The sequence below is a fragment of the Aspergillus fijiensis genome (genome assembly GCF_003184825.1).
Source record: "Aspergillus fijiensis CBS 313.89 unplaced genomic scaffold BO72scaffold_77, whole genome shotgun sequence".
Classification (NCBI taxonomy): Eukaryota; Fungi; Ascomycota; class Eurotiomycetes; order Eurotiales; family Aspergillaceae; genus Aspergillus; species Aspergillus fijiensis.
This window is the reverse complement of record NW_024469053.1, coordinates 83978-105653: the sequence shown is the minus strand read 5'-3', so window position 1 is coordinate 105653 and position 21676 is coordinate 83978. Positions and strand designations below refer to the sequence as shown.

The following is a 21676-nucleotide window of genomic DNA, read 5'->3' as shown; positions in this document are numbered from 1 at the left end:
ATGTCTCAAGGGAGGAGCAATCTACAGTTTGATATCATTCTGGCAGGTTTAGCCGCTCTGTCGGGGCCGATACGATAGTCTTTCTCTCTTTTCCTTCGTTCTACGACAGCAGCAGTAGAAACCCATTTCACCCTAGGCCTTTTCGAGTGGGAGGGAAGAAGAAAGAAGAAAGTCTATTTCAATTCAATCAAACAACGTGCGTAGTGGCTGCTATCCACTCTTGAAGGCTCGTGAACTAATCTCGTACTGTAGATTGTAGATACAACCCCCCCTCCCCAAAAACCAATCTAATCTGTTTGATGATGAGGATCAGAGTCACGAAGAAGAAAACCCCCAACGCCAAAATGACCCAAGGCTGCCCGCTTACCACCAAGCCCGGCACGTGTGGCAGCACTGATGGTTGCAAGTCCTGCTTTTGCCGTTCTCGACCACCTTCCTCTCACAGCGTCCTTCGGTGTTGGGGCCACCACCGCAGACATGGCATTTCCACCTGCCGTTGTACATCCGGAAGGCGCAACTATCCACTGCGCAGAAGCCATCCGAATCATAAAGAGTCTCATTGTAATCATACTTCACGAACTGTCCTTGCGCATTGACGTATGTGCCACGTCGCTGGATCTCCTCGGCCCGCACGGGATGCTTGCCGCACCGTGCCGTGGGAGTGTCTGACCATGGGTCCCCGTTCTGGGCCATGGTGGATGGAGCCTGTCTTTTTATTAGGGGGGGTGTGAATGATGGACCCGTGAGTGTGTAGGTCCGAAAAGCAGCCGAGGATCGGAGGGTGAGGAATTGGTGGAGTTATAGAGGATCGGCTATTCGAATCGGGAAAAGCGAATGGTAGGATGACATGACGGACGATGGACTCCAACAGAGATCAGGCCCTTCTTTAAAACAACGCCGGCTGTGAAGAGGCTTCCGGAGCTTGTCTGACAAGAGGCTAGATATTTCTTCTCCCCCCCCCCTCCTTTCCCCCCTAACCATCGATGACGCAGCGTGTGTGGCTGCTGGCTGGATTGATCGAAAGACTCATGCTTTGTTTGGTTTCGGCACTCTGCACGCGGGTGAGACAAACGGATAGGGGGAGAAAACAAACTAGATCGGTGACCTTGTTGGGCACACTCTTTAGACAGATACTATCCGACTCAAGTCAGTCATGGAACAGTACAGGTCAGCGGTCTGTAGCCGCCCGTCGTAGCACCGGCGATTAAAGAAAGAGCGGAACAAACGGGAGTGAAGAATGGGAAATTGGTGTGCGCACCAGCCATGCGAGAAGCCAGGCAAACAGAAACACGTAGTCACATTCTGGAGAAACACAACCAAAGCTGATCAAAGCATTCACAAGGTACATCATCATAGGGCTTCAAGCCCCTTAATCATAGCCAGCCATCTATGCTTCAGTCCGGTAAACACAAGAATTCGCGGATCGCCTTCAACCCCACAAGATCACCTGCTACTGTTCCCGTTAGCTCTAGGGGCACGTAGTCCTTCGTAAAACCTCCCTCTAGATCTATAATCCAAGCGTCCTGGTTGCTGTCAACCAGAACGTTGTCTGGCTTGACATCTCCCCAGGTCATCCCCCTCTGGTGTAGCGCCATGACAGTTTCATGAATCTGGTCAAACCACTTGTGGCGCACAGCAAGATCCGTCGTCTGCATGTTGTGCCGAACATCCCACAGTGTGGTCTCGTGAGGGATGAACGATACCAGAATTCCCGGACAATGGCTCTCCAACCCTATGAAGCCAGCCAGCTTGGGTACGCGGAGGGAACACCCCTCCAATTCCCGAAGCATTGTGGCCTCGCGTGTAAGCCACTTCCGCCATTTCCCTCTCTTGTAGATGAGCGGCGTGCCGTTGATCTCAACCTTGTATACCCAATTCGGGGCCATCGTCTCCAGAAATCTGGCTGCTGCGAGGTCGTAGCGGGGAAAGCCAGCTGGGATGTCTAGGTCCAGCCAGGGGGTGTTGTCATATCCCGGACCCTGACGAACCATCCAGGCGGGGAGATGGCCCGGCGGAGTGAGGTTGATGAGCGTGGGCAGTCCGTCCTTGGTGGTCACCAAATGCAAGTGGACTTCGGCGCGCAGGAGATGGCTCTCGAGGTCGTCGCCGGTCCAGTCCGCATATGCCTTGAAGAACGGCTGGCACAGTTCCGGCAGCAGGCGTCTCAGGAAGGAAAACGTGCTGCCGTCACTCTCCCGGAGCATTTGGTATCCCAGCGTGTTCGTGTTCGTCTGGTCGAACGGGGCCGGCGGTGGGTTGGTGCTGACCAGGACTCGGAAGGTCGTCCGTCCGATCAAATACTTGTGGTACAGCATGGTGTAAGCCAGCTCCGATTTGATCTCGGGTTTTGGGACTGGAATGAACATTCGTGGACGGCGGATGGCATAGCTCGAAGATTTCCAATGCCCGACACGAGTGAGCTCGGCCTCGATCTCCTCATCTGCATAGTCGGCACCATCCACCTTGGGAAGCTCAAGTATGACGAGTTCTCTCGTGTCCTCGGAGCTCTCGTGCTCTGAGCCCTCGTCATCGAAGCCCTCATCATCGGGGTGTTCATCGATTGAGCCCTCGTCATCGGGGTGGACATCACTAGACTTCTCATGCTTGAGGGGCTCATCCGGGCTGACCGAACTATCGGATTTCACCACCATCTTGAAAGGAAAGCGAATCAAAGAAAGCGAATCAAGGAAAGCGAATCAAGGAAAGCGAATCTCCTGACACGGCTTGGAGAGAGAGAGAAAAAAAAAAGCAAAGACAGATTAGAGTAAGCTAGGAGATTCAACCTCGTCAGGTTCAAGTTATTTCGATAGAGTGAAAACGACAACAGATTGCTAGAGTCTGAAAGTAGAACGGTATAGACATACTGACCCGTTGGGAATTTTTATCTGGCAGTCTCACACCAAGAAGTCCGACTTGGCCATTGTGCAGACAGTTTTCTGATTGAAGCTGCTTGGTAGATGGGGGCGCAAAAGAAAAAAAAACGCCTCGTAGTATTTCGGGAACAATCACAACAGAGCGATGCAAGCTTGTCTTTGTTTCGCATCAAAATCATCAAAGAGCAGCCCCCATTGAACCAGTAGTGGTTTGTTTCAGCAGAGGAGGGACTGGCCGACTTCCTTTGTTGCCATTTGAGCCAACTTTGACCAGAGCGGATAGCCGCATTATGTGTCGTCTGGCACGCAAAGAGCACGCAGCCATGGAATTTTTCAGCTTGGGGAATGAAAGCTGGAGTTCAAGGCTTCTAAGCTTCAGATCAACTCATTGACCCCCATTTTGGCTGGGACATTCGGATTTTCTTTTTCCAGCGAGACTGCGAATTAGATACAGACATAAGCCGCAGAGGGCTGCGCATCAACCCTCCGAAGGGCGCCATCGAACCCAAGACACCGGCACAGAACATCGAGAGTATACCCAAGCATCGGACAGCAGAAAATGCCCTAGCAAACGACGAGTCCCGAGACAGCACACCACAAGCAGGCAGCGCGGGATGCGGCCATGGATCTTTGCCCTAGTGGAAGTCACTCGAGTTGTTGATTGATCGGTCATGCGAAGACGAGGGCAGTAGCATAGCTACAATCAAGAGCTGCTGGGTAAGAGGGAAAAAGTGCTCCGTACTGTACACTGAACGGAGATCTCCATGCCATGTAGTCCGAGACTGAGTCCTCTTGTGTCACTCGCGTAGCCACCGTAACTACTACGCTCTGTACAGTGACAAACAGCCCCGAGAAGTCCCCTCCAGGCTATTACCGGACAAATGCCTGCCCGCCAGCTACTACTAGGTAGGGCAGGATGGGTCAATAGATTGGCTGGAGCTCGATTGGCTGGGAATTTTCAGAGGATACCTTAGATTGATAGGAACGGGGATTGGACACAAAGCACTCACCTTTTCTTCACATTCAATTAGAACTGACTACGGTACTCGATAGTTAGACTATGGAATATGGACTATGTACTACTGTACTACTGTACTACTGTACTTTGCGCCGAAAGTCCCACCGCACGGTACCGTAGACGCCATGCCATTCTCTAAATCTGGTATGTGAACGCGAATCCGTCGGCAATGGTCTCAACTTTAAATACGGAGTCGCGAGGGGAAAGGGAAAATGAAAAAAAAAAATAAAATAAAATAAATATATAAAAAAGAGAAAGAGGATGTTTCGAATTCTGCGGCCCGCTGCCTATGTGGGGATTCACAGTTCTGATAGACTTTCTTTGTTTTGCATCCCCTAGATTTGAGACGAAGCAAAGTAGAGCGAAGGGAAAAAGAAAGGATAGGGAGGGTCGAGGATCCGTGCGAGCCTCGACTTGAGAGGTTGAGTACAATTGTAACTAATCAACAAATGTAAGTACAGTACAGTAGGTTTGATTCGGGGCTCGCCCGACCTCGGGCTTCGATCAGGTGGGAGGCTCTTTCCTGTGTCTGCAAATTCGAGGATCACCTACGATCTTACTCTATTTAAGATTCTTTTCTGCCTGCTGAACGGATTGACACGGGGTCGGTGGTAATAATAGAAAGGCTATTTGGAATGGGTCAAGGATGGATCCCGTGAGATGGAGTGCTGATGATGGTCGTTCTTGTGTCTGGTTACAGAATCCTCGGGCCACATATGATAGATAGACGGTGACCCTGTATGGAGAACTGACGGCTGATGATGCCTTGCATCATCAATGTCAATTGCGCATGCCTGAAGCTTCTTAGTCTGTCAGAGACTGTAGGGAGAGCAACATTTAGCCAGCCCTCATCGCTGGTCGGTCCTCTCGCCTCCCTCCCCCGGTAGGGCCTGGAACGCGACGCCAGAGTGGCAATGATTCATCCAGGTTGTACTGAAAGGCCACTTCGCACTGGGCCCAAAGCAAAGTGCAATAATTAAGGCAAGGTAGAGATGATGAGGCAAGGTGGTTAACCGTTGCCGACAGGGGGGGGGGGGAAGGATGTTCAGAGACGGATTCGGACAGTCCGGCAGGAAGATGGGGGATGCTGCATTGCCATGGGCCGGTCATTCGAGGGTTTCTATCGAGACAGTTCTACCGAGATCCGATGGAAACCATAGAATCACTGAAGAATAACTACTTACTCCCTTCCTTTGTGAACCTGAAACATGGCACGAGTCGTCGTAGCCTTGCCGGCGGCGACATCACCCGACCTTTTGTCTCGCCTTTCATCGGATATCTGATCGCGATGACCCGTTCGGGGAATGGGACCTCACCTGCGAAGGGGATTAATGTGAGTTGAGACTTCGTGCCAGCCCGGCTAGACCATCCAGCCAGCCAGCCAGCCAGCTCATCTCAGCCCCATGAGCTGGAGACTGAAGGTGGAAGAGGGAAGAGGGAAGTGGCGAACTGCATCCAAAAAAATCTGATACATGAGGTGATCTTGCATAGTGGCACGCCGGGACAACCCTGGTCATTACCCGCACCATGACGGACGTGGCTCATGTGTGGATGGGGATTAAAGTTATATGTGTATGTTCGACCATGAGACTAGGTACTTAGGCATGTAAATATATTGAGGGTTGCGTACGTACGTACTACAGTAGAAGCCACCGGGGTGGCGTGGGGCCCAAACGGGTCCGTTGAGGGGAAAGCCGGTAGAGCCAGGGATGGTGCCGTAGGCAAGTCGACAGGTAGACTAGACTAGAGTGGATTTCCGGGTTCGGACAACGCATTGATGGTAGAAGAGGGGGAGACTCTCAGCGGGGAGGAGAGGAGAGGGAGAAGTGGTGCTTTTGGTTTTGTGATACATCACGCCCAGACTAGCTGATATGATTAGTGGTGGTGGTGGTGGTGGCTGGTGTGTTTTGATTTTTTGCCCCCTCCAGGAGAACCGTTATCTTAGGGCAGACTGCCCGATAAGTTACTACATAGGTAGACAGCACTCAGATGATGGCGATTGGTTAAGTCCCTTGGGCTGAACTTTACGCTTGTAGCCTTTGTGACCAGTATCAAGCCAATTTCTTGGGAGTTCAATTTGATGAAAGAAGTAATTAGTTAATTAGGTTAGTTAGATCAGTTTAGTAAATTAGTTGGTTATGAATTATGAGTAACATACTTAACTCACTAGTCACCTAGTAGTTAGTCTACGCAGTGGAACTCAGGCTGGCGTCTGTTTGAGGACCCGCTAAAAAGAAAAGGAAATGCTGTGTAGCGCAAATCCGCAGTCAAATCGAACCTAAACCTTCTTCTCCCGCTCTCTCGTTCTCTCCCTTGGGCCCAGTGATAGGATCGGCTGCCACCCACGTTAATTCAGAGGACTATCATGTCACAGTGGCTGTCTTTCGTCTGACAGGCAAAGTCAAATGATGGTCTTCATTACTCAATAGAGGCAGCACTGTGTCCGTGTCCTGTGGTAGATCTCATCAAGGAGCCGCATTAAGGTTCAATTCAGCCCCTCTCCCCGGGGTATCGTTTTGTCGTGATTCTTGGGTCTCGCTGCCGGGAATTCCTGGCAGGAGACAATAGATTGGTAGTGATCGATGATTCGAGACCACGATATATCGGAGAATAAGCGAGAGTCTCGTCGACACAGACGGTAGGGAAGGGTTTGCTAGCAGCACCACCACCACCACCACCACCACCACCACCGGCACCCTCCCCGGACAATATTCCTGGCTGAAGGTTCAACCATGGGGCCTGTGAGCGCCATCAACTATCCACGCCATGTATGGAAGTCTGCATGCAATCATTTGAACGGGAGGAAACTCTGTAGACCACAAATGCGTTCGTGCCTGGCATCCACAGCGTGCAAGGTATCTCTGATCAAACAGGGGCTAGGGTCTCTTGAGGATCGCGCTCAGTGTTTCATGATCCCATTCCGCAAGTGGATATATGTATTGCCAACTCATCGTGTTATGGAGAATGCGTACTTTCTAGCCTCCACAGCGCTCGTTCAGTCGGTCCTCCGTGGGGAGAGGGGGCAAATTAATCTATTTCAGGCCCTAATAGTTGATACTTGGACTTTCAAGCGGTGGTAGCCGACGACGAGTGGCCAGCAAGCTGCTGGCCAGGTATCATGGAATAACGTTCAGCGTCATGAAAGTCATTTTGAAAGTCATAGAGGAAGCAAAGCTCTAGGCCCGCCGTAGGGAGGATAGCCTGTTTTGGCATAGTGCTGCTGCTCACTTCCCGGCCCTCTGGGGACGGACGGAGGGTGTATGACGGGACGGGAAGGGAAAAGACCATGTGGGAGTATTTGTTTGCTATGTCGTTGACAAGATGAACACATTCAGTTATGGATGACCATCAATAGCCTTCTAGGCACGGGATAGTAGCAAAGATGATGACGATGGAACGATAATAGTGACGAGTATAACGATCGTCTCCTCCTCAAGTCAGTCGCCTCAACAACGTGGGGCTACCATACCTAAGGAAAAGTTTAGGGCGCCGGAAGACCCATTAGTTATTTTCTTCACCTCAGGCGGTGCAAATCTCAGATCCGGGGACTCTCAAAATATGACAGATCTTACGTTCCAGTTTGAGGTCCATTTTACCCCCTGCCTACAATCATCTACAGTACTCCATAGTTGCAATACTGTAGGTATAGTGCTTATTTACATTCGCATGCTGGTTTCTGTTCTCCTTTTTTTTTTTTTTTTTTGAGGTTGGTAATGTTATGAAATCATTGCATTTACCGTATAGTGCTTCCTCTTGACAACAGAGTTGTCAATATCGCTGTTGAAGGCTCGTTATTGTTGTGGTTGTTGTTGTTGTTGTTGCTGCTGCTCTGGGCTTAGTGCTCTGGATTGACTTGTGGAATAGATTCCAAAAATTCCCATCATACAAAGTGTACATAGTAAACAAACAGTGGCGGGCGATTGAGTCCAGAAGCCACGCTTGACAGGCCGCCAGTCACACCCTGACATCCTGGTCGCTGGGATCAGCCAGAGACCCAGTCGGATGGGCCCTTCCTCGGCTGTCGATGATCCAATTCTGTCCCGCGGGCTACATTACCTAGTCCAGTCTCCGTACTGCCTACTCCGTACTACACCATACATAGTACTGTACGTACTTAGTACAGCAGCTTGAGTTTGGACCCCCTTGAGTCGGGCCCATTCGGCCTTCCACATGAAAACCCAAACTCTCTAGCCCAGTTCACCTGCTGCATTTCCCAATTCGGTAGTACATGACTGTTCAAGCCGCTGGGCCTGGAGCTCGATCACGGCCATTGTTATTGTTGTTCTTCGTAAAAATATACTACTACTCCTAAGTACGACGACGACGACGACGGACTCTGAGCAATGCAAGGCGCCGACAGCAGTGACAACACCCTTATTCTGACCATTAATCGATAATCAATGACTGTGATCCTTAGCCCTGCTATCTCCCCGGTTGGGAAGATAGACCAAGCAGAGGAATGACATCGTGGTGGGCGTCATCGCTTCGGGACTTCCCTGGCATGACGCTAAGTCCATGGCCTCCTCGCAGAACCCGTCTCACGTACTTTTTGCATCTTACCTCGAGAGTCCTTGCTTCGTGCTATCAAGTACTGATCCCCTTCTGCCGAAGTGATGATCTGCTTTGGGGGACCCTCCACTCAGTTGCGCGTCGGATGTTTATGTATAGTACATACTGATTCCAGGGCTTTGGTCCCTTTATTGGTACTTCTGTACTCTCGATGCAATGATCTCATTGTCGTGAGCAATAATGAGACTGAGACTCCGGAGTCCTCGCCTTCTCAAGGTCGCATCCCAGCACAGTACTACGCCTCTTCCTATACTGTATATAGTATCTGGAGTTCTCGAATACGGTACATGCGATGAGGTATCAAGGAGACGATAAGCCATCCAGCCAAAAGTTCCGGATGTCTGATCCGATCTGCGTTTCGTCGTCGGTACCTTGGCTGAGTGTATCCCCCCTGCAATAATGGCTGATCTTTTCTTATAGGTATGGTCCTCAGAGAGACCTGTGCTTCCTACTGTACCCCGCAAAGGCTGTCTGCTCGAGCACCGACAGGATAGATAAGCGCAAGAGACTCGGTTCTTACCTCCATAACAGTCATTGGACAGCGCCTGCCTCCGTACAGACAATAGGAACGTTTCCCACCTGGACACTATCAGTTCACGGATGCACCGCTGTCTGGGTCAAGGCGTCGCTCTCAACACTTCCCGTATGGACCATGGCCATTGGCCCGAGCGAACTATTGATGGCTGCGATGCAAGGGGGGTCGATACCTTTTCGCCCCGTGTAGATCAAAAACCGCTGTAGTGGTGACAAATCAAGGGTCTTCGATCCTCATTCGACTCTCTTGGTCATCGGGATCATGGCACGTTGATTCGTCGATCCGGTGCTGCCTCGCGTCTGTGCCAATTTGTGATAGAGATATCTGCCCCCAAGAGGGACCAAGAGGACCCAGAGAACCCAGAGGACCCAGAGGACCCAGCTTAGGACCCGAATGATCCCAAAAAGTCACTAGCTCGAGCTGTCGAACTTTGCCGGAATCTTCTTGGTGCTTCCCCGCGTCTCCTCATGGAGAAGAGGACGATGAAGAAAGAGCAGGAGATCCCGAATGGGACCAAAATGGAGCCAGAAGGTCAGATAGGCTTCATTGTTCCTGGCCCGAAGGACGTCGGGGATAGTCTGGATGCACGAACTCAACCACCATGACAATGCCAACCAAGAATATACGCCGGGCCCATTGTGATGATCTAGTATACCGTGTAAGACCTGCACCAAACTGGGGAATATCTTGCATACTTGCGAGAGGTCAAAAGCAAACCTTTGCTTTAGGAAAAATCGAAGAGAAAAAATATACATGGTAGAAAAAAAGAAAAAGAGTACCTGGAAAGAAAAAGAAAATAAAACGATGAAGAAAAAAGCAAAATGTGAAAAATAAAAGTAGGGAGAAAAAAAAGGAATATTTCCCCAGAAGTAAAAATAACATCAAACAACGCCCGGGAAGGAAGCTGTATGTAATCGACTCATGGTAGCCCCGTTTCCTTCTTGAGGTAGTCGCAGATCGAGCTAATCCGTTTAACTCAGACTAGGGAAAGTGCAAGCCCTGTAATCACTGGTTATGGATGCTTGAGGGGGGCCCGGCCTGGCGGCGGTGGTGCCGGTACCAATGAAGTGCAGTACCACTCTGGGATGAAGTTGTTGATACATCCTTCCTCTCAACTACAGCTTGCAGTGCTAGTTATTCATCTTCACTTTCTACACATACACACTCACACACTCACACGCACGCATAGAGAGAAAGATGGACCCTCTCATCTTGCCTATCCTTCGGATCTCCTTCTCTCCATCTGATGGAGTTCATTGCCAGCTCAACCGTACGTCTGAGCGCCACCACAATGGCGTCTTTCCGCGCTCGCTCTTTCTCCCCTCCCCACCTCCTTCATTGGATTCATCAATTCCCCCCTCCTGTCTCCTCGTTCACTTCCTGCAATATAAATCATGCAGCGGAAGCCTCCCGTATCCCTGGAAAGCACAGTGTTCCTCGATTATATCTTCCATACCTCGTGGTTTTCCATTGAATATCCTCAGTGTTTCTCAGCTTTCCATAGCAACCCTTCCCCTTGATCACAATATTGTTTTCTAGAATTACAATTCATTCGCCACTCCATCTTTAGTCACTGATCTATCCCCCTTGAAAGGCAGTCTCGAACCTATATATATGCCATCTGTGTTTGCCCCTCGTCGTTGAAATTACTCTCAGACATCCCGCGAAGGTGCAGACGTACCGTACATATCAGAGACATTCCCCAGTCCAGACGCATCAGCCTCAGACATACAGCGTCCCCAACTGCAAGAGACAAGACACCCTTCTTTGTCTCACTCATCAGCACAGCAAATCTTTGACTGAATGTCTGACGACATCTTCCGGCGCTCTCCATCGTGAGTCCCCTTCCTGTGTCCTTGCCTCCAAACGCAGAGCTGACAGCTCTCGGCTGCGTAGCGACATGCGCACCATCTCCAGTGCCTCCAGTACCGCAGACATGAGCGACGACCGCCGTCTACCACCCCTACCACGGGTGGAGCCCTTGCCCCGGGGACCTTTCAACCCCTTCACTTCCAACATTTTTGCTCCTAGTCCGCCTACGTCACACGAAACTTTCCCTGTCAGATCCCCTTGGCCATCGGCGGAGCATATGGTGGCACCTCCATCCCCGGCGACCTCCGCTGATAGCTCTTGGCCGGAGCCTTTGCCTTCGCAGAAAGTTCTCGAGTGGCACCAGGAGCTCTCTCACAATGAAATCCTGAGTCTGATCATGCCTAAGCACATCAACCGCAAGCCACCACTGCAGCAACTGTGTGGCCGTAAGCGGAAGGGAAATATGATTTCGGCGGACTCGGACGAGCAGAGGGAGAAGCACAGAATTGCTGAGGGTAATCGCCGCAAGAACCTCAGCCAGCTGCACCGCGAACTCGACAGTCGCCTCCACGATTTCTTCCTTGAGCGAGCAGGTTGGAATCCATCCAAGAGTCTCCCTGAATCGAAAGAGCATATTGTGCAGGCCGCCATATTTCTCATCGACTTCATGCTTGTGATCATTATTCATCTGATCCACCAGGAAAATGAGCCGCCGCGTCACCTTTCGAAAAAGCTGCAGACCCAACTCCGTTGCATGCAGCTGCAGCAAACAGTGTCCCACCTACAGCAACAGAATCAGAGCCTTCAACAACAAGTCAAGACCCTGAAGCAAGAGAACCAGATGTTGGAGGAGCGCAATCAGACGCTTGAGTTTCAGCTGAAGACGTATGAGCACATGTTCCGCACCTCCAAGAGCGAGCACATGGCCCCTCAGCCGATGCCAAATCCAGCAGAGCCCAAGCCACGGAACATGCTCCCTGGCTTGAGGGTGTTCTGTGACGAGATTGCTGTCAATGGCCCTGAGTCTCGGTTGGAGCACATTCCCGCTGCAGCAACGCAGTCATTTGGCCACTCTTACCCGGGTAACACTCCCCCCGTCACCGGCCCCTCGTCACCGATGTTCACTCAGGCATCTTACTCGGTACCGGCATCACGACGCCCATCGCTCAACCCGTCGCCCTGATCGACTTGAGCGCGCCGCGCCAACGAACAGCTGCGAGCGCTGCACTCAGCAGTCAAATCTTGAATTGCAAATAGAGATTGGTACATACTGCAGTCGCAAATCCGTCACCACCCTTTTCAACTGTGTTTCTTTCTAGCATAGCGGGAGCGTTTTTCATCGACATACACTTGCAACATCAGAGCTTGCATATTGATTTATTTATTGCTTTGTCGAGTACGGGATCCACGTGACGGGGCCTTCGTTCTCTGTCTGGTGTCAGCTGATTTCGAAAGTGGTGGTGTACATCAAAAGAAAAGGTCGTTCGGGGAGTATGAGCATGGCATTTCTCATGGAGTTTGTACCAGTCCCTCCGTTGTTTATAGTGTCTATATCGAGAGAGGCTATACAGGGTATCGTTTGTGGGCTTCATTTCTGGCGTGAAAAGGGATCTATCTGGGAACCATCTTGTGATTTACTGAGTTTAGAAGCATTTATATACATACATCATCATTTTCGGTAATTCAGATCTCTTTTGCAATCTTCTTCCATGTTTTCGCTCATTAGTTTCGGATGTTTTTCAGAAGGCTTATGGGTAAAATCATTATGAGAGAAACCCCATGAGAGATGTATGTCTGACGGGTGTCACTCACGAAGTAGTATTATGAAATGAGCCAATGGCCGGCAGCAGAGGAGCAAAACTTCTTAGAAGCCCTGGACAAAGTAAGTAGTAACATTTTAGAGAGACCTAGTAGGCAGAGGTCACAGGTGGAATGGGTGTCTCCGAAGGCAAGTGAATTATTCATGGTTATGCTGATGAGTAAGATATCATTAGTCAGGTCCACGGTAACTTACCCTACCTAGTAGTTATTAAAAGTAACGGACCAATCCGGTAGCGGCCAACTGGACTCTCTGGCTGGAACCATCGGGCGGGTCGAATCTTCTAATCCCTCGCTGTCAAACTGGTCCGTCTTTCCTTTCGACGACCGTTCCCGAATTTCCTCCTGGGCTTGCGACGCTGGCATTGAATTGTCGAGGATTAGCAGGGCTTTTGTTTTTGTTCGAACCTTCTGTCCGGCTCACGCCTACGTTCGTTTCAAGTCCAATCACCCATTGCTCGGTTTCGGTTCCGCGCTCTACCGCAGCCAGCCCTTGAGTCGAGTTCCCTTACTACCCTTTTCCTTCCCCGGGCGATCGCAGGTCCCCCCCCTTCTCCGTATCGCATCATCAACTCTGACCTGTCCACGTCAACCCATCGGGCTTGTACCTGGCTTGGAAGTTGATTTACGATCGGGGCTCACGTCAAGTTTCCTCTTCCTCGTCGCGGGAATAGTCTCTTTCTTCACTTCGTTCGCCTGTCATCTCGTCGATCGGAGAGCGATTCAACGGTCTCCTTGGATTTGTGTCTCAGCGACAGGTAAATCACGAGAAATCGTCGCCTGTTGTGAGCATCGGCGATTTCCTGATAAGTGAAGCGAGGCAAATTACGGGTTGGCTCGCGTTCAACTTCAGCGACCTTTTCTCCTTTACAAACATGTTGCTCCCCAAGGGTGGTGTAACGTGGAAGTCGGCCAAAGCCAGGCTGCCTCCATGGCGCGCTGTTCTGTTCATGGTCACGAGAACTAGATTCCTAGTATCACTGGCCGTGACTGGCTTGATGGTCCTTCTATGGCGTGGTATCAGCAGGTCGGCTTCAGAAATGCAAAGGTGAGTCCCCTCTTTCATCGATCGCGCAGGTCGCCATACAATGACTCCCTATCGTGAGTTCAAGACACGGAAAGAGTTAACACCGACGACTGCATGCAGTTTCTATTGCTACGGCCCTCCGAAATCGCCAATGGATATGTCCATCAATGAAATGGTTGAATGGAACGCACATCTTCAGACCCCTGTGGTCTTTAATCACCACGATGCCTACGAAGTAAACTCATCGAATATCAAGCACGTCGACCTCAATCCCATCAAGTCGACCCAACAGGCCGTCGCGAACGCTGAGCGAGTACTTATCCTGACGCCACTAAGAGATGCCTCGGCTCATCTGATCAACTACTTCGACCTTCTCTACAAGTTGACGTACCCCCACGATCTCATCGATCTGGCATTCCTCGTTGGCGATAGCAAAGATGACACCATGGCTGTCCTTACCGCAGAGTTGGCTCGTATTCAGTCTCAGACCGATGAGAAAATCGCTTTCCGCAGTGCTACAATTGTGGAGAAGGATTTCCATAGCGATTTCCAGATGAATGTCGAAGACAGGCATTCATTTGCCGCTCAGGGACCGCGCCGCAAGGCTATCGGCAGAGCTCGGAACTACCTACTCTACTCTGCTCTCAAGCCTGACCACTCATGGGTCTATTGGCGAGATGTCGACATCTCTGACAGCCCACCCAGTATCATTGAGGACTTCGTCGCTCACGACAGAGACATTCTCGTGCCCAGTATGTTATTACCTTCAGACATGTACCCTAGGAGCTTCATACTAATCATCATCACAGACATCTGGTTTCACCGCTACAGGGATGGCCGCGATATTGAGGGTCGCTGTATGTACCATGCCAACAAATCAACCTATTGACACTGTTTGCTGACTCTTGCAGTTGACTACAACTCGTGGATCGAATCCGACAAGGGACGTCGTCTTCGCGAGACTCTCGATCCGGATACTGTTTTGGCCGAAGGTTACAAGGAGTATGATACTGGCCGACAATACCTCGTTGGCATGGGTGACTGGAGGAACAACAAGGATGAGGAAGTCGAGCTGGACGGCATTGGCGGAGTCAACATCCTCGTCAAGGCTGACGTTCATCGGTCTGGTATCAACTTCCCTGCTTACGCCTTCGAGAACCAGGCCGAAACCGAAGGATTCGCCCGCATGGCAAAGCGTGCTGGGTACGGCGTCTATGGACTACCCAACTATGTCGTCTGGCATATCGATACCGAAGAGAAGGGTGGTAACCTTGGGGGCCGCAAAGCCTATTAGCTGCATTTACGGGTTGATCCTATCTTTCATGCAGTTTGAGTGAAGCGACCATCTTCATTCCTTGTTACCAAAACTCGAAATACCCTTTTTTTTCCCCGTGTACATCTGAGCCGTTATGATGGTCATCTATGTGGAGGCTCACCTATTACGTCTTTTTTATTTCAATCTTTGTGTTCTTTTCTTTTTTACCTTCTCTTTGCATCTGTTCTATTTGCCTGAATGCATGCTACGGACACTGAGACGGATATCTCACAACTCCGGTAATTTTTCTTTCTTTGTCTTTTTCTTTTTTTTTTTGTGTGTGTGTGTGTGTGTGTGTGGGTGTGGGTGTGTGTGTGGGTGTGAGTTTGCGATCCAGGGTTATGTCTGGCTTTGTTGGCGCTACAGGGACAGTGTTTAGGTATATTGGAGAACACCCATAGAGCGCCGGTTGACTGAGCTCTGATTATGGCTTGCTATGTTCTTTCCTGCGGTTAAGATACGAATGACGAGCATCTGCTCGCTCAGCGGCTGGTGCTCTATGCGCACCAGGCATGTTTGATTGTGTATGCCGATGCGCATTGCACTCTACGCTCTGTCTCGATTACTGGATCAGAGCGGCAGTGTCATCAAGTAAGAGGCGCACAGAGGAACAAGGCTAGGCACGGTCTCTGATCTCCATGTCCATGTACATATGTCGTACAGGGTAGAGTAGTTCGAGCAATAATAACCTGCTACGATGGTATCATTGACAAGCATGAGCCCCGCTTCCAAGGTGATCACTGCGTCAAGACAGCTGTGAGACATGGGGGAGAGGGGGTTGAGAGGGGGTTAGACTAAATCCCAGTGACACCAAAACCGGATAAGTCTTGCGCCCTCAGCTCCGTCTCCCCCGCCCACCACCCACTTAACTCAGCCTCCCCGCCCTCCGCTTTCGCTTTCCCCTCGGCCAACGCCATATATTTCTTCTACTTCTAACTGTAGTTGCTCTATTGAGTTTGGCGCTGCTACTCCTTTGGCTCTTCGTTTCTCCCCTGTCACTACTACTGCTGCTGCTGCTGCTACACTATCTTAACTCAACTGTCCACCAAAATGTCTGCCAAGAACGAGTTCCTTTGCATCCTCCCGGACAAGCCCGACGCATTGGCCAGAAGACTGGAAGTGCGCGCGTAAGATTGACTCCTTCAACCGTTTGCCGCTGGCGCAGAGCTGAAAATGAATCAGACAACATCTTGCAAATGTCACCCCTCTTGTTGAGTCCGGAAAGGTTGTCCTGGGCGGTATGTCCCAAGCAAATCATCCTCCCAAACAACAACATCGGCTAAATCAATGGAATGCGGATAGGAGCCATGCTCGACCAGCACCCGAAACCAGACGACTCCGTCTCCTTCAAGGGCAGTGTTATGATATACGTCGCAGAGAGCAAGGAGGAGGTCGAGGAGTTGGTGAAGAATGATATCTACACCAAGTCTGATGTATGGGACCTAGAGAAGGCTCAAATCATTCCGGTACGGTCACCATCTACTTGTCTTTTCTGTGCGCACGTGCTGACATACTTCGCCCTACTTCAGTTCAAGTCTGCTGCTCGCTTGGCTTTGTAGATCTCTTCCCCATAGTTGACGAATGCAATGACATCGTGGATCTCGTGACAATATGTTGAATGGTTCCTTTTGACGGATTGTAGTATACCACTGAAATCCTTTGTGCATGACAGCTGATAAATTGTTAGGTTCGAATCGACATACTCGAGTCGCGCTTCTCCACAACCCTCCCGTGGTAGTTAGGCCACCTTATTCTACGCTTCCCACGATCATTGCCAGGTTTTCCTCCGAGATGACTGCTAAGTGGCTTCCATCCCCATGACTCCTTGCACGCCTTGAATCCATTGCTATTGCTATGCATAGTCGAGGGGCTATCCGCATTTGCATGCATTAACCGCTACGCCTCTCTCTCCTCTTTAGGAAGACATTGTACACGCGGCACTTGCTCTGTCGCGACAATTGTCGCTGAATGCTGGTTTCCTGGATGTGACTCATGCTCGAATGCTCTAGCTCTTGCTCAGCTGCGAGCTATCTAGTCGCCAAGACTGAACTGCATGGATGATGAAACGGTCGATGAGGGTATTCGTCGTGCCTTTCATCATTCGACGAAACATGCACAGTCGAGTCTTGGCACATATACTCCGATGCATTACTACCTTGGGTCACCGACTCGTCATTGCATGTACAATGATCGACGCCGTTGCTTTTGTGTTGTGTCATCAAATCGAAGCCCACTGGAATTTGAGCTTGCCGAGGATTTGACACCTAGCATTTACTTCGGGGGTCTTCGGTCGGGTGATGCAAAGAAAGGATATTTGACGTAAGCAAAAAAGGAGGGATGGATTCGAAGCTGCTATCTTGAATTAGTCATGTGTAGTAAGACTGGTGGAACGGTGACGTTGTTATCACATTTTGAACCAGGTTAGTATAAAGTGCAGGGTCAACCGCCCTTGCGGATATCCATTACGGAATTTGATAATGTAGATCGCTTTGATATTGCATGAACCGGATCTGACACGACTCCGTGTGGTATGTACCGGTCTATGGATTGCCATCATGTTCCAGTATTTAGCCATGAGGACGGACAGACCGTGGCAAACGTGGGATGATCACAACAGCAGCCACGACAACCGAAATAACAACACAGAAAACACTCTCCGCAAGGTTCAGATCGTTCACTATCTGCCTTGGACAGGACTCGTATTCCGATCGCCTAGATACATCTAGAACGCTAATATACTAATACTCTCCATACCGTCAGCCATGCCCTCCAATGAATCTCTTTCCCAGCCTGCGGGCGGCAACGGCAACAACGCCCTCCTCCGCAGCGTCAACCCGAACTATACTGGCTACGACTATGTAAGCTGGTACGTCGGCAACGCCCGCCAAACGGCGACATACTTCGTCGCCCACTTCGGCTTCAGCATCGTCGCCTACCGCGGTCCCGAGACGGGCTCCTATCTCTCGTGCTCGTACGTTGTGGCCAACGGCGCCGCCCGATTCGTCTTTACCGCCCCCATCGTGGCCGCGGACAACGCCGCCGAACAGCGGGGCTCGGACGAGGATCGCCGGCTGCTCGACGAGATCCAGACGCACCTGAACAAACACGGGGACGGGGTCAAGGACATCGCCTTCCAGGTCGACGACGTGACGGGCGTCTGGGAGCACGCCGTCCAGAACGGAGGGGCCGTCTCGCTCCAGGAACCCACGACCCTGACCGACGAGGTCGATGGCGAGATCCTCCGGGCCACGATCAAGACATTCGGCGACACGGCGCACACGCTCATCAACCGCTCCGGCTACCGGGGCGTCTTTCTTCCCGGATACGCCGCCGTGTCGGGTCTCGACCGCTTGAACGACCTGCTGCCGCCGGTCGATGTCATTGAGATTGACCACTGCGTGGGCAACCAACCGTGGGACGGGTTGGACACCATTGTCAAGTTGTAAGTGCTTCGTCCTCTACCTCTACACAATACGTACGTGGGCTGACTACAGCCTCTTCTGGCGCCAGCTATGAGGACGCGTTGAACTTCCACCGCTACTGGACCGTCGACGACAAGGAAATGTGCTCCGAGTTCTCGGCAATGCGCTCTGTTGTCGTGGCCTCGCCGGACGAGGTGATCAAGATGCCGATGAATGAGCCGGCTGTTGGGCTCAAGAAATCCCAGATCGAAGAGTAAGCTTTTTGTCTCCTTCTGAGTGGGTGTTTCATTGATCTACAAAACCGACTCCCTCTCCCCACCCACCTCCCGAGTCCTCCCAACCCCCCCTCCACTTCCCATTCAAACACAAACCCAACGTATCCAAAAGAAGGACCGATAGACCAACTCCCTGACAACATCCTACAGATTCGTCGACTACTACAACGGCGCCGGCTGCCAGCACATCGCCTTCCGCACAGCCAACATCATCGCCGCCGTCGAGAACCTCGGCCAGCGCGGCGTCAACTTCCTCACCGTGCCGGCCAACTACTACACGACCATGAAGAAGCGGCTCGCGGCGAGCAGCCTCAGCATCGCCGAGGACATCGACACCCTGCAGAGGTACAACATCCTCATCGATTTCGACGAGGGCGGCTACCTGCTGCAGATCTTCACCAAGCATGTGGTCGACCGCCCCACGGTGTTCATCGAGATCATCCAGCGGGAGAATTTCGATGGGTTCGGGGCGGGCAATTTTCGGAGTTTGTTCGAGGCGTTTGAGCGCGACCAGGCTGCTAGAGGGAACCTGTAGAGTGCGGTCGGATGGGGTGGGTTCATGTATTGGTTTAACTGAGGGGAAGGGGGAGGGGTGTTTCGGGAGCTGGAGCGTCGTTTTTGGGTTTGGATCGTTTGGGCGATTGGGTTCTTGTTTGTCTGTTGCTTCGATCTTGAGATGTTTGGGAAAGATCAGATTGCGGGTTTGTGCACAGAAAGAGAGTGTGCTCTATTCAAGCTTATACTGGGGCTACGGGGCTACAGGGCCAGGGGTTTTGGTTTCTCTGAGCCGTGTTGAGATACGAGATGCGTACAGGTGATAGAATAACTAACGATAGTGACCTTTAGGACAGCGATGATAATAACAGCAAGATATCTATCTATAGTGCAAACATCCGCCTTACTCTTTTCGTATGTTGCGTGAGCAAGATCTATATTCTAAAGCATTCCCTAACCTTACGAGACTACAGCTTGGCCTTGACCTTCAGCATCGCCTCGGCCACCTTGCGCCGCTGGATCTTCCCCGTAGCTGTCTTGGGAATCTGCGGGACAAGCCAGATCTGTGGAAATCATGCGTATTAGCAGCAGCCATTTCGGTGCCAAAAAAAAAAAAAAACCAGCCAGCAGCGACAGACATACCTTCTTTGGCGTCTTGAACTTAGCCAACTTCGACTCCACCCAGGCCTTGAGTTCGGCCTCGGTGGCACTCGCGCCGTTCTTCACCACCACCGCCGCCCCGATCTCCTCGCCGTAGTGACCCTCATCGGGGATGGCGAAGCACACCGCCTCCGCCACCTTGGGGTGGTGGAGAAGGGTATTGTCCAGCTCGATGGGACTGATCTTCTCGCCGCCCTTGTTGATCAGCTCCTTGATGCGGCCCGTGATGATCACGTACCCGTCCGCGTCCTGCTTGCCCTGGTCGCCGGTGCGGAAGAAGCCGTCCTCGGTGAAGGACGACCTGTTGGCTTCCGGGTTGTTCAGGTACCCCTTGGTGACATTCTCCCCGCGCACGCAGATCTCCGCCTCCTGGCCCTGGGCCACTTCCTTGCCGGCCGCGTCCAGGATCCGCACTTCCACCCCCTGGCCGAGACCCACGCTGCCGGGCTGACGCTTCGCCGGGGGCAGGGGGTTGCTGGTCATCTGGTGCGCGGCCTCCGTCATGGCGTAGGCTTCGAGCACTGGGGCGTTCAACGCTTTCTCGAGGTCCTGGAAGGTCTTGGGGGAGAGCGGGGAGGAGCATGACCGGATGAAGCGGATGGCCGGGATGCGGTTGGGTAAGGGGGTCTTCAAGAGGATCTGGTGGATCGTGGGCACCGCGGAGTACCAGTTCGCCTGGTAGGTGATGAAGTCGGACCAGAACTCCGACGCCGAGAATCGCGCGGGAACGATCACCGAGCCCCCGGAGTACAGAGGCGCCAGGAATGCGGCTAGCAGACCGTGGACGTGGAAGAGGGGCATCACCAGGTAAGTCCGGTCTGCTGGGGTGAGGTTGTATGTCGCTTTGATGTTGCCTGTGCGGGGATTGGTTAGATCGGGAGGGGTTTCTTTTTTTTTTTTTTTTTTTTTTTTTTTTTGGAGGATATGCTGGGGAAAGGACTGGATGCTTACGCATTGTGGTGGTCAGGTTCTTGTGTGTGAGCGGGACCTGATTGTGAGAGTGGTTAGTGGATGATACCGATAAAAATAACAAATCGAACCTGATCACAGGGAACAGGGCATGAGACGTACAGCCTTGGGCCTGCCAGTGGTTCCGCTCGTGTGCAAGACGAGAGCAACATCATCGGGTTGAGCTTGTTGGACACTGACACCTCCATTGCCAGACAGCTTGCCCTGTTCCTTCACATCGAGCACGATCTCGGCACCGTTCCAGTAGCACTCGGCGATCGCGGCATTGTACTTCCTCCCCGCGCGAACGGCGGGACCTTCCTTCGCATAGGAACCCTGGGGGATCAAGACCAGGGTGGAGCTGAGATCGTCGATGTAGAATTCGAACTCCTCCTGCTTATAGGCCGGGTTGAGCGGCGCGGCGATCGCCCGCTGCCACGAGGCGGCCAGAAAGGCCACGATGAACTCGTACGAGTTGGTCAGCGCCAGGGACACGGCGGCGCCATGTCCGACCCCAAGCTTGGCTAACTTGGCCTGGAAGTCAGCGATATGCTTGTGCAACTGCTGATAGGTGATCGCCAGAGGATGGGTTTTATTGGGCACTAGGATGGCGATATCCGCACTATCGGAGGAGAATGACCGCGCCAATGTTGCCATGGCGAGTAGTGTGCTGCACGAGGGTGACACTTGGGTCTTGGCTGTCAGGGATGTTTGGGAGAATCGATGGGTACTTCAAATGAGTATTGCGATGATGGTGATTTCAATAACACAATGGCACAATGGCACAATGGCACAATGGAACTCTTTTGCGTCAAAGGCTTTCTTCAGTGTCAAGAACAACGCAGAGTTGCAGGCAGTCATGCCAGCCAGGCAATTGCATCATGACCTTAACCGGTAGGCATCTTCCAA

The 21676-nt window shown here is 51.7% G+C and overlaps 7 protein-coding genes across 7 annotated transcripts; 4 read left to right on the top strand and 3 right to left on the bottom strand.

Annotated features, from left to right (window-relative positions):
- Positions 1-330: 330 nt before the first annotated feature.
- Positions 331-1172, bottom strand: BO72DRAFT_452791 (uncharacterized protein). The gene has a single exon (XM_040945815.1). The coding sequence runs from the start codon at positions 691-693 to the stop codon at positions 364-366; it is 330 nt and encodes a 109-aa protein (XP_040796387.1). The 5' UTR covers positions 694-1172; the 3' UTR covers positions 331-363.
- Positions 1173-1301: 129 nt separating this feature from the next.
- BO72DRAFT_278233 (uncharacterized protein) lies at positions 1302-3050 on the bottom strand. Its single transcript, XM_040940257.1, has 2 exons — positions 2869-3050; positions 1302-2769 (listed from the first exon to the last, which is right to left on the bottom strand). The coding sequence occupies exon 2, from the start codon at positions 2649-2651 to the stop codon at positions 1395-1397; it is 1257 nt and encodes a 418-aa protein (XP_040796386.1). The 5' UTR covers positions 2652-2769; positions 2869-3050; the 3' UTR covers positions 1302-1394.
- Positions 3051-10670: 7620 nt separating this feature from the next.
- Positions 10671-12078, top strand: BO72DRAFT_278211 (putative HLH DNA binding domain protein). Its single transcript, XM_040940256.1, has 2 exons — positions 10671-10830; positions 10892-12078. The coding sequence occupies exons 1-2, from the start codon at positions 10799-10801 to the stop codon at positions 11988-11990; spliced, it is 1131 nt and encodes a 376-aa protein (XP_040796385.1). The 5' UTR covers positions 10671-10798; the 3' UTR covers positions 11991-12078.
- A 1233-nt stretch (positions 12079-13311) lies between these two features.
- Positions 13312-15242, top strand: BO72DRAFT_278114 (ANP1/MMN9/VAN1 family protein). Its single transcript, XM_040940255.1, has 4 exons — positions 13312-13673; positions 13773-14404; positions 14462-14509; positions 14564-15242. The coding sequence occupies exons 1-4, from the start codon at positions 13501-13503 to the stop codon at positions 14944-14946; spliced, it is 1236 nt and encodes a 411-aa protein (XP_040796384.1). The 5' UTR covers positions 13312-13500; the 3' UTR covers positions 14947-15242.
- A 652-nt stretch (positions 15243-15894) lies between these two features.
- Positions 15895-16577, top strand: BO72DRAFT_452786 (uncharacterized protein). The gene is made up of 4 exons (XM_040945814.1): positions 15895-16094; positions 16150-16205; positions 16270-16433; positions 16497-16577. Exons 1-4 carry the CDS (start codon positions 16018-16020, stop codon positions 16524-16526), a joined length of 327 nt encoding a protein of 108 aa, XP_040796383.1. The 5' UTR covers positions 15895-16017; the 3' UTR covers positions 16527-16577.
- Positions 16578-17451: 874 nt separating this feature from the next.
- Positions 17452-19540, top strand: BO72DRAFT_439938 (4-hydroxyphenylpyruvate dioxygenase family protein). Its single transcript, XM_040943429.1, has 3 exons — positions 17452-18409; positions 18478-18642; positions 18815-19540. Exons 1-3 carry the CDS (start codon positions 17730-17732, stop codon positions 19197-19199), a joined length of 1230 nt encoding a protein of 409 aa, XP_040796382.1. The 5' UTR covers positions 17452-17729; the 3' UTR covers positions 19200-19540.
- BO72DRAFT_452783 (acyl--CoA ligase) lies at positions 19492-21610 on the bottom strand. Its single transcript, XM_040945813.1, has 4 exons — positions 20891-21610; positions 20771-20807; positions 19802-20673; positions 19492-19722 (listed from the first exon to the last, which is right to left on the bottom strand). Exons 1-4 carry the CDS (start codon positions 21422-21424, stop codon positions 19627-19629), a joined length of 1539 nt encoding a protein of 512 aa, XP_040796381.1. The 5' UTR covers positions 21425-21610; the 3' UTR covers positions 19492-19626.
- Between the last annotated feature and the right edge of the window lie 66 nt (positions 21611-21676).